The sequence below is a fragment of the Patagioenas fasciata genome, chromosome 13, assembly GCF_037038585.1.
Source record: "Patagioenas fasciata isolate bPatFas1 chromosome 13, bPatFas1.hap1, whole genome shotgun sequence".
Lineage (NCBI taxonomy): Eukaryota > Metazoa > Chordata > Aves > Columbiformes > Columbidae > Patagioenas > Patagioenas fasciata.
The window spans coordinates 24,276,782-24,288,253 of record NC_092532.1 but is presented as its reverse complement, the minus strand read 5'-3'; the positions used below and the strand labels follow the sequence as shown (position 1 = coordinate 24,288,253).

The 11,472-nt window shown below is 47.2% G+C and overlaps 1 protein-coding gene across 3 annotated transcripts in view; it reads left to right on the top strand.

Moving 5' to 3' along the window:
- Positions 1–6,324: 6,324 nt before the first annotated feature.
- Positions 6,325–11,472, top strand: part of NFATC3 (nuclear factor of activated T cells 3) — a 67,294-nt gene continuing 62,146 nt past the window's right edge. The window contains exon 1 of one of the 3 annotated variants that reach the window (XM_071814363.1): positions 6,325–6,665. In XM_071814363.1, coding sequence (XP_071670464.1) covers positions 6,566–6,665 — 100 coding nt within the window. In that variant the 5' untranslated portion in view covers positions 6,325–6,565. The remainder of the gene's footprint in view (positions 6,666–11,472) is intronic. The other 2 variants (XM_065848459.2, XM_065848460.2) reach the window with 2 other exon arrangements.

The window sequence follows — 11,472 nt, the reverse complement described above, 5'->3', positions numbered from 1 at the left end:
ATTGCGATGTTGGGCCAGAAGGCTCATTGGGCACCGACTAAGCAAGTGGTGTAAGCATGTGTGATCTAACGACTGCAAAACGGATCCAGTTCCACAAAGAGGAAAGGTTGAAGTCCGAGATCTAAACTACCAGGGAGCCTTTAAAGTTTCCCGCAGCATTAGAACCCATTGTGTTCTGTTGGCTTAGTGTGACCTGAGGCAAGGACAAAGAGCCTTGCACAAGTGGTTCTGCTGAGGAGCCAGCCCGTCGGGCCTCGGGCAGAAACCTGGGGGTGTGCATATCAAGAAACAACTACTAATACAGTTATCCAGGTTGTTTGTTAAGAATTGTGGTGAAAAGCTGTAATGAGGGAAATTATTCTTCTGCTGCCCTTGAAGACAATTGATACACTGATGAAGAAACCTTAATTTACTGATAAGCAAAGGCTATGAATCATTTATTCAATTACAATACATGAGAAGGAATGACTTAAACACATGAGGTTGTGGTTACACCTAACCTAATCAAAGGACATCAAATGTATATATGCAATACAGAAAAACTGGTGCACCTTAAACTGCACATGCATTACACTTGAACAGAACAGAACCATATCATAGGAGTATCCTGGTATGTATAGATCCTAGAACAGAATAGCTAAAGGCTCAGAGACTGGGGTTCTGTTTTGCTCTAACAGCTATGTGATACTTCTTTTTCAGTACAAATAAACTGTCAGCCCAAATCATCTGGCCAGGCTGCCTGACGGCTCAAACGCCGTGTCAGATACTGCGGACCCGAGAGTCCTTACAGGCGTCTGCGATCTAAGACAAAAGAGGGGCAGCAGAAGTTTTGTTATCCTCACCGCAGGGGGATTCTAAAGGCGGTGTTTTAAGTGCCTGCATAATGGGAAATTACTTGTGCCACTTTGAGAAAGTCTGAAAATTAGACTAAAAGAAATGGGAAGCTTAGAACAGAACCTGTATTTTCTATATTGTGGTCATGTACAAATCTGCTGGCTACTACAGTCAAAAATCAAAGTTAAAATATGGAAAAGTAAGTAAAATGCTACCTTAATCTTTGTATCAAGCCTAAGAGCTTTTATGAGACCTCCTTTGAGTTTCCGCAAATATTTCTCTTACGCAAACATCACTGTGCATTGAAGGAGTTTGTTCTTGTTCCGGTAGCAATCTCGGGTGTCCTCTGATTTCACTCAGAACCACTTTAGGCTTTGTAATAGGACTCTGAGGTATCTGTAAAAGCAATCATTTCAAAAGCAAGTGTGTGTGCCTGGAGCATCCTTATGTATTGATATCAGTAATAATGCAGCTGGTAACTTTACTGTGCTTTCCCTGGATGATCTGAGAGCCAAGCACTATGAATGTAATGTCTGTGAAAAGAGCCAAGCAGTGGGGCGCCGGATCCGTAGACCCTCTAGTCCTTTTGACATGTGTGACAGTGACCTCCAAACGGGAGGGTTCTGACCTGCTCTGGAAAACTACAGAAGCATAAAGCAGCGGCGAACTTTATGAAGTAACGTCTGCTTTACATGGCAGAATGTTAAACAAACAATGAAGCAAAGCAATGATTGTTTTAATGTAAAAACATATTGAAGAAAAATATATTAAAGTGTACTACTATGACTTCAGTAAGTCTAGGGGAGCGATGGAACTTCTTGGGGAAAGCTGTAAAATGGTTCAATGAGACTGTGACCTCGCTAAGTTTGTACGCAGGCATGTTGTTGTCAACACAGGCCTTGCAGGCAATCCTGTATTTGGTAAGTGAGGTGGTCTTGCTGTGACAAATGCCCCATTGATCCAGTGCTGGGCACAAGATCTAGACAGCGGTGCTGTGATTAACAGTCACGGCATAGGGAGTCTTGAAGGGATGACTGCAGATTTTCACTGAAAACTCAAAATGTCTCCAAGCCCAGTCAGATGACTCCCTTGTATTATACCTCCTGTTGCCATGTATTCCAATGCCTTGAATTAGGACAACTCCTCATTTTCCTGCAAAACTTTCCAGTGCTATGCAATCTGCTTTTGTTTTTGTTTTCCTTTTAATTCCCCAACGGCAGAAGTTTCACATTTCACCCAGGCATTGGTAATTAGCCAAGGAAATTATTTAAAATGCCAGATGTCACATATTAAATATAAATAACCTCTGACCTTGTGTGCAGAATGCAAGCCCCTTTCCTATATGACTGCTGAATTTAACTTGAACATAGTCTCTATAGGGAAATAGTATTGTTCTCCTACATACCACCATTCTGCATGCTTAAAATAAGGATGTGCCTTGTTAGCTGTGAGAGACACAAAGGCTGTGGCAATTTTTGTTTGTATGCCATTTGCAAATGAGTTTAAGTGCGTAAAGATACATTCGCACTGGTCAGAAATTTTCTCTTGCTGTACTTGTGCTTTTTTCAATAGTAGCTGTAAAAGACAAAACAATGGGTGCAGCCAGGGAACGCTGTCTGCTGATTCCAGGAGCCTCTGTGCTCTTGCATCTGCCCTTTCTGTGCCACGCTGGTGTGTGTGGCTTCTAAACAGGTCCAGATTCAACCACAAATGGGAACAGGATCAAGCACATGAAATACAACTTTATGCTTTGTATTCTTAATTTGAGACTGTTTGGTTTATTGAATCACACAGAACGAATGCCTGACCATGCTGCTTCTAAAGCCTGTTCTGGCTACGCTGCACAGCTGGGTTTGATTTGCTGCCGTAGGAAGGGGGAGGAATCCCTGCTACTCCAAGACAAATACAACCCGGGGATGTGGCTGCAGATCCAGAATTCCTGGCTGCCCAGCACAGGGTGATGTGTGGAAAATAAAACACAGCACAATGTAGGGTTTTGGAGCTGAAAGTCACAGCACACCTAGAAAATAGCCCCAGTTTGGAAAGGATTCAGATACCACAGGAAGCGCGTTCCTTCCTTCTCAAGGCACGTGCAGTAACTCCAGCTTCTGACCAGACCCAGGCGTATCCCCAGCTGGATGCAGTAACGCAGCCGAAACGCTGCGAGCACAGAAACCACCTACGTTAAATAAATGAATAAATAAAAGTATCCTCCTCTTACAAAACCACAAGTGAAATAAAGTTGCCCTCGTTGCTGCTGCTGTTTTGTCTTTCAGTCGCAAGCAAGAGCCAAATCAGCCATCCATGGCGTGGACCTCAGGCGCAGAGGTTGACATAAGTCCCTGGAAATTGATGTAAACCCACGTCAGTCATTTTAGGGCTTCTGCCAACTCACTCTCAGTCACGCCCCAATTACTCTTTAACTGTATAGAAAGCGTTCAAAGGTGTTTTTCTTCTTACAAATTCAAGTGCAGGAAGATGCACATTTTGGTGCAGTAGGAGGGAGACAGCAAAATGAAAAATGTGGTGAAGACGAGACAAAAAGGATGTTCCTGGCAAGAAATGGGAGTTCTGAACTCAAAGAGAGATATATCTGATTTTGATGTAAAAAGTTTTATGAAGATTAGTGTAAATAACTATTAATTGCTTACAATGCCACCTTACCTTGTACATATTCTGTAAATTCTTATCTTGCTGCACAGATGGTCAACACATAAGCACTTGCTCTATTTTGGGGCATTTTCCCTCTGAACTGACAGCTGCAGGCAGGTCTGGAGCACTGCAGCGTGACCTGTGGCACAGCTTCCTCAGGGAAACTGCCTCAAACTGGGGAGAAAACGCTGTTTTAAGGGAAAGGAACAAGACAATGATATCCTGAAAGTGGCCAGAGAGAAGAACATGGCCCAAAGTGAGGGCTTGCTGGGTGCCTTGTGGGACTTCTGAAAAAGACTGAAATGTTGAAAGATCATTTCTCTCTGGAAATGGACGAGGTGGCTGCTGCCGTTGCTTCCGGCAGTAAAGGAATGGTGGACTTGGCTGTGCAAGGTTTATGTTGGACTTGAGCTTAAAGGTCTTTTCAACCCTAAATGACTCTGTGATTTTTAATTTAGCATACTCATTAGGAATATACTCTGAGCATCTTATCAGATACCATGGATCAAATACTTGTGTTCAAATTTCCCCTGTGGAGAGAACAAGTTTGGCTGTGTTTTTCTCCAGGGACATGCATAATGGATAAAGTACTGGTACAGCAGAACGGGAAACGGCTGTGGTTGCTCCATGGGCTGTAATCTGACACAACAGTTATTTAACAATAAGACAAATTCTAACGTATCTGGTTTAAAATTGTGAAAGACTACTCAAAAGCTTTTATACAAAAATTAGCTGCTAAGAGCCATTTTATACGTAGCATATTTACTGAAGTGTTCATCGCAGACCTGCTTTCATTCAAGAACGCATAAGGGTTTTTCTTAACCGAGGTTAATCCAATTACACCTTCTTTCCCAGCTCGTCTTGCTATGTGACCTTGGATTTAGAGGTAAAAAGAGGCTACAGGCCAGCTGGGTGTGAGCTCCTCATAAAGGTTTGGGCTTCCTTCAGGAGAGGGAGGTGGCTGCCCAAGGGGAGCAGCGACCTTTGAGTGCTGTGGGAACAGGCGCTGTAATTGCTCGTGTGTTTTCGTAAAGAGATAGCCAGCGGTGTGTGGGAAGCGACCGCAAGAATGGGGGTGCATTAGAGGATTAAGATAAACATACGGCAACTTTGTGTTCTGGGCACTAGAAGCAGCTTCCCGCTTTCACTTGGGGAAACTTCTCCTCTCCCCGGTTCTACAGTGTTTTTAAAAATGCGGTACATTCTGTTTCTACTACAACCGCAAGGTCATAATGGAGCTTTTCGTTGCAGGTTGTTTTCTTCAGCACAAATTCGTGATCATCCTTAGCCCTGCACAGATAGGTGGAATTAACTGAACTCTCTTACAACCCTGCTGGACCGAGGATTTGGCACTGCAGCCAATTTCTCTTCAATTTAGCATTCTTTCCTCACTTTCATTCACGGGCTGCAAGAGGATCTAGATACAAATGCACGCATGGCATTATGATCTGCCTGTTTGGATCCATCTGCGCAGCAACAAACACAAAACCCCTGTGCACAGAATCAATTTGAATTAGTCATATATGAATTAAACAATATGATTAATAAGGTATTAGCAGATAAGCCTATAATTTCCACATGACCATAGAGTCATGACACACTAACTCTAGCTCAGTTAATTTTTCAACTAAGTAATTAAACCTGGTCCTTTAATGCCTAAAAGATACAGCAATGGTATTTCTGGTTAACATGAGTTTCATAGTCTACAACATAAGAAAAACTAAGTATCACATAAAGATCTATAAGCAAATGTGACTGGCTGAAAGTAGGAGTTTAATTCCCATCAACGCCCAGGTTTCAACACAAACGTCTCCCCGTATCACATGTGTTGAAGATCAATGTTTTACTAACTCCACGGCACCCACTGACGGTTACATTTAGGTGCTCTAGGATTTCTTAGACTGCAAATTCCAAACACGTCGGGCCAGTTGTGGTTTCTACACTGCTGGGAACACAAGTTCCTACTCTAAGAGTAACTTAAATTCTACATTTTCTTTTGCCCTTTTATTTGTCTTTCAAACTTAATGCAAGACAAAACAAGAAGTGAGGGTACGTTGCTGTGAAGGTAGAGCGTTCCAAGATGTCTGTGCTGTTCCGAGTGACTGCTTGGCTCACTTTGCCGATGGAATACGTTGCTAAACAGTATTTTAAAGAGTCTCCTCACAGTTGCTTCACCTCCACTGTTTCCAAGGAGCCTGGAAGGTAAGTGGCTGACAGCTTAGGCTCCTTCAGCCAGCACTTGCTATCCAAGCCGCATTTCTCAGCTTACGCCAACCTACCTAATTACCCGAGTCGTTAATCAGTGCCAGGAACACCGCCTGTTCACACGCGGTTTTCCAGACGGCGGTGACGCGGAGCCCGCACCCCGGCGGGGCCCGCACCCCGGCGGAGTTCGCCCGTTCGCCGCGCGGCGGGGAGGGGAGGGCGGGAGGCTCGCGCGGGAGCGGCCCGGCCCCGCCCGCCGGCGGGACGACACGTGGCACCTCAGTCCGCGCGGCGGCCCCGCCCCTTTGTGCTCAGCTGGCCGCACCGGATTGGCCGGCAGCTCCCGGCCGACCAACCAACTACAACCCCCGGCAGGCCGCGCGGCTGGGGGGGGCGGCTGGCGCGAGGCCATCTCTCCGTGCCACGTGACGTGCCGCGAGGCGTCCCTCCTCCTCGGCGGCACCCGCGCGGGTCACGAGGCGCCGTTGGTGTCGCCGACGTCACCGCCAGGGACCAACGGTGGGAAGCGCGGGGCGGGGCGGGGCGGGGCGGGCGGCGGGGGCGCTGCCGGGGGGGGGCGCTGCCGGGGGCTCGGCGGGCGGGGGCGGGGCAGCCCTGGCCCGGAGCGGCCGCTCTCCGCGCTGAGTGACAGAGGCGGCCGCGCTCGGGAGCGCACGCTCGGGCTGGAGCTGCCGCTCGCGCTGCCGCCTCCCGCGCGCCCCCTCCCCCGCGCGCCCCCTCCCCTCGGCCCGCGGCGCCATCCGCTGTTATGAGGCGGCCCTGAGGGGCGGCGGCGGCGGGCAGCGCAGCCGGCGGGAGCCCGGCGCGGCCCGGCAGGGCGACGGGGTCTCGCATCGCCTCGCCGGCCAAACCCATGACTACGGCAAACTGCGGCGCCACCGACGAGTTCGACTTCAGGCTGATCTTCGGGGAGGACGGGCAGCCCGGCCCCGGGCCGCCGCTGGGGCCTGCAGGTGCGCTCCTCCGCAGCCGGGTCGCGGCCGTTCCGCTCCCGCCGGGCCGGGGGGGTCGGCTTCCTGTTTTCCTCACAGGAGGGCGGGGGGGGGGGCACTGCCCCGCCGCCGCGGGAGGCGGGAGACTGGAGACCGGGGCGGGGGGAGCGGCGCCTCCTCCTCCCTCAGCCCGCGGCCGCTTCACGGCGCCGCTCCCCTCGCTTGCGGGACGCGGGGGCTGCGGGGGCGCCCCGGGGGGCGCGATGCCGCCGCGGGACCGGGCCGGGGCTCTCCGGGCCTCTCGCCGCCGTTGCGACTTTCTTTGGGAAAAAGAACCCGAGAAGTGGCGTCGCGCGGGAGGAGCCTCCCCGGGGGCGCTGTGGCTTTGCGGGGGGAGGCCCCGGCTCTTGGGGAGCAGGGAGCGGTTTGCATCGGGTGGGCCTGACCCCCCGGCCCGGGGGCGGCCCCGCGTCCTGCGATCCCCTTCCCAGGGGCCCGCGATCCCCGCCGCTGCCCCCGGCTGGGGGAGCGCGGTCAGCGGGGGCGCCGGGGGGTCCAGCGTGTCGCGGAATTGGGCAACAAAGTATTAATGGGGCTGGACCAGTCCTGTGTGGGCCTCTTGCGGAGAAAAGTTTGAACCTCGCTCTTCCCCGCGTATAACGCATCAGTTACACCAGCCTGTTCTTCTAAACTTTGTGTGCGTGCGTGCGTGCGTGCGGATGGACCAAACACTGCGTGTTGAGCTGTGATGGCTGCTTGGGTCCAAATGTGCATATATACCCGCATTTCAGAGCCCTTCCATTTTATCATGTTTTATAGTACTGGAACCTGAAAATCCTGTTTTTTAAAAAAACTCATGTTTCTTTAAACTGTAGAAAATAAAGTGCTGCCTGTAAATTGTGATGTGAGGAATCGATAAGAGCCAGCTGCGCCGTGTAGCTGTACCAGAGTTCGATGGCTGCGTGCTTTTTCCTGACCTAGTTGAAATAAGTATTAATTGGCAACGCACTGTTTTAAGTCTAATTGGTTAGGCGATAAGATAGCTCTGAACGTGATTGTATCCAGGGTAAATGATGCAGCCATGTTGTTTGTTCTCTGACTCGGCTGTCTGCAGAAATTGATTAGAAAAGCAAAGTTAGATACTGCCTGTATATAATCCAGTGCGAACACTTGGGGTTCATTCTCTACAAAATCTCCAACTTTCTTGATGCTAAGATTTAGTTTACAAATTCCTTCAGATAAGGGGATATTTTCTTGCTTGTTTTCCAACTTTGTGGAATAGCAGATGGTGCTTTTGGGAAGGGGGCCTGAGTTCTTCGAGCAAGTAAATGCATTACAGTATGAAAACAATGGGGAATGTTAATAAATTACAACAAAAATAATCATGACATCCCTATTTCAATTCTTTTCACATAAAACTAGTAGTCTAAACTGTGCTTCTTTGTCAATGATAGATGAGAATGAGAAATGAAGTTGCTCAGAAAACTGGAAATATTAGTGGTACTCAGTTAACTTTTAGAATATCTGTATTTTGGTAGCATTCCTTAACTCTGAATATAGAGGATTTTCCATGCTTGGTAAGTTGAAACTATTTTTAAGGTAAATTTGACAGTGTGGTGTCCAGACCATGGGCTGATGGGGTGGCTGTCACTTTCAGTAAGGAATCGAACCTCTGCCCCCGCAGCTCAGTCGCGGCAGCTCAGTCGCGGCAGCTCTGACAGCTCGGTCATGGCAGCTCAGCCGTGGCAGCTCAGCCGTGGCAGCTCGGCCGTGGCAGCTCGGTCACGACAGCTCAGCCGTGGCAGCTCGGTCGCGACAGCTCGGTCGCGACAGCTCGGTCGCGGCAGCTCGGTCGCGGCAGCTCGGTCGCGGCAGCTCGGCCGTGGCAGCTCGGTCGTGTCGTGGCTGTGTGGAGCACTGGGGTTGATCCCGCCCGCTGTGCGCAGATGTGGCCGTCGGGGGTTAGAACAGGTCTCTGCCCTCACGTGTTGTTCTAAAAGGATTACCAGAGTTTAGCCCTTGATTCTGCTCATGTATTTTACATACAAAGAATTAGATTTTGTGCATTTTCCCCTCCTCCCTCTGCCAGGTACGTTAATTAATGAACAAAAGTTCTTAGATCTCCCTAAAGCATGTGTTTAATAATCCGCTATCACTTGCTTCAGTGAAAGTGTCAGTTGTGCCCCAAACATAAAGTTGTGGGTTTTTTTCATTTTGTTTTTGTTTTTTCTAATATATGCTAACAGTAAGATGTGTAGATCACGGGACAAGTTCCTTCATTTGAAATAAATAGTTTTGAAGTTACTAAGTCTCCCGTGATCATGGGGAACACTTGAAAGCATGTTCTCAAACTTCATGCTGTCTGTCTCTACAAGTTCGGGTTGGCGTACTTGTGAAAGAAGTGCTTACTACTAAGTTCTTGTGCAAAGAACAGAAAACTATGGCAGTGCTTTCTTTTATGCTGTGACTACTGTAGTGTTGTGAGGATTTTATTATTTTATACGGGTATATATTTTCTTTTTAACTGTATTTTTAATCAAAAGCAAGAAAAGGTGAGCTATTCTTCAGTTTCATTTAATATACTTTAGATTTCTGAACCACTGTAAAAATGCTAGTCCCAGGCAGTAGATTACCCCTTTAATGACACGAAAGGGACAACGAGAGAAATTAAAGCAACCGGGATTCCGAGTTGTTATACAGAACAATTTCAGAGGTTTGCAGAATAGTACAACTAGCACCCCTAGTTTTGTGCTAAGGGACAGGAATGGAGACTGATGCTCTGCAGTAGTGCTTGATCTGAACACAGCAGTGCCTGCTGGAGAGGGGAATGTACGAAGGATGGTTTAAAGGTGCTCGAAGTCTGTAGTCAATACTGCAATGTTTGCAGCATACTTCACCTGAAATTAAAGGGGTGGCCCATTTCGTATAGCTTGTGAACTGGAATAAAAATTTACTGAGGTGGTTGCTAAATAAGAGGTTGTCAAAAGCTCTTTGGGTACTTTCAAGTGGAAATTAGGTATTAAGAACCTTCTGCAAAATCTTGCTCTCCTTTTCTCTGATAGTTTAGTGTCCTTGTCCCAAAGAAAGAAATTACCACTTTCATTTTGTAGTGGTCAACCCTGAAAATAGGTGTTGCAGTTTTAGGTACCAATGAGCTTTGTATTTTCTGACAAAATAATTCCGGCTTCCAGTGACCAAAGGTAATGCTATAGAGCACTCCGAAGTGAACCAAATCTCTTTGGTGTACTCTTTCTTGCAAACTGGATTGGTTAGTTGCAGTAGCATCTGGTTGCATCTTGCCACCTTATATCTGTTGCATTTGATATGCCTAAGTAGGCATTTGAATTACAGCGTCACCCAGGTGCTGTGCGGCCTGCTGAAACAGGTTAATGTGTTCGAGGTGCCACCACGTTTGGTCTTGTCAATGAAGAGATTTTGAGATGTCATATGTGACAAATAATTGAATTTAACTACAATACTTTCCTAATGATACCCCCAATGTAATTTTGGGAAGTTTGCCTAGAATCTATTAAGCATTAAGAAAATAAACTTTATTAAGGTCTTTGTACTACTGTTAAAAATGGCTGAGCATGTGGTATGTACTGTTTTAATGGCAAGCTTTGCGAAAGAGGAGCAAATATAAGTTGCTATGATTATTTCTTTACACAAATTTTTATTTTAAGGGTTCATCTTCTGTTTTAAAGAGCGAGTTTTTACAAGGTGGGGACCTTTGAAGAACTTGGGGTTTGTAGTTCTAAGCTGAGAATTCAGGATCCTGTAAGGTTCTGTAACATCCAGAATTGTTTCATATTGGTATGTGGAATGGGGAGTGACCTAAAATTAGGCTGCAAACTGTTCAACATCCAGAAAATGAATTAATTAATTAGTTAGGAAATTCTGATAGATGAGTTACTGGTCCTGCTGTTTAGAATCCTGTCTGAAATGTACCTCTTATTTCTGATGAGCTCTTCTAAGAATGAAAGACAGGCTAAGGTTTTATTACCCAGTAAAACAGACTAAAGTGTTGAATGTCACCCTGATATCCACCTTTTGTTGTTGGGTTATGAAGCACAGGAGGAGGAATTCTTACATAGAATCATAGGATGTCCTGAGCTGGAGGGACCCACAGATCCTGGAGTCCAACGTCTGTCCCTGCACAGGACACCCCGCAGGTCGCCCCGTGTGTCTGAGGACGGTGTCCAGTCTCTTGAACACTGTCAGGTTGGGCCGTGACCCCTCCCTGGGGGCCTGCTCGGTGTCCAGCCCCTCTGGGGAAGAGCCTTTTCCTCATGTCCCGCTGACCCCCTGGCACATCTGCTGCCGTTCCCTGGGCTCTGTCATTGGTCACCCAAGAGTTCGGCGCCCACCTTCCTCCTCCCCTTGTGAGGAAGCTGTGGATCTTTCAATGTAAGTAAATCATCTCTCGTTGATTTTATTTGTTTTCCCAGATTATGAGTGTTTTAAAAGCACCAATAAAAGTACCCTCCTTGGACTTTCGGTTCAAAATATCTGTTTTATTTTCTTGGAAATGATAACATGAAACAAGCTAAAAAGAGGATCTCTATATTTCCTGTGACTTAATATTTGGTTAAGTAACAGTATTTAGTAATCTTGTTACAGATTAATCTCACAATCTCTCATACTTTTCTCCTGAAAAGTACAGTATAAAAACTAGGAAAAATATCCCAGTTCTGTGATGAATTTAGTGACAATTGAAAACATCTTTGGGAGCTGGGGCCTCACTCTGGATGAGGACGGTATATCTGGATTTGGATCTTTAGTTTATTCCAAAACTTCTGTACTCTTGTTCTCCTTTGAGGTTTTTGCG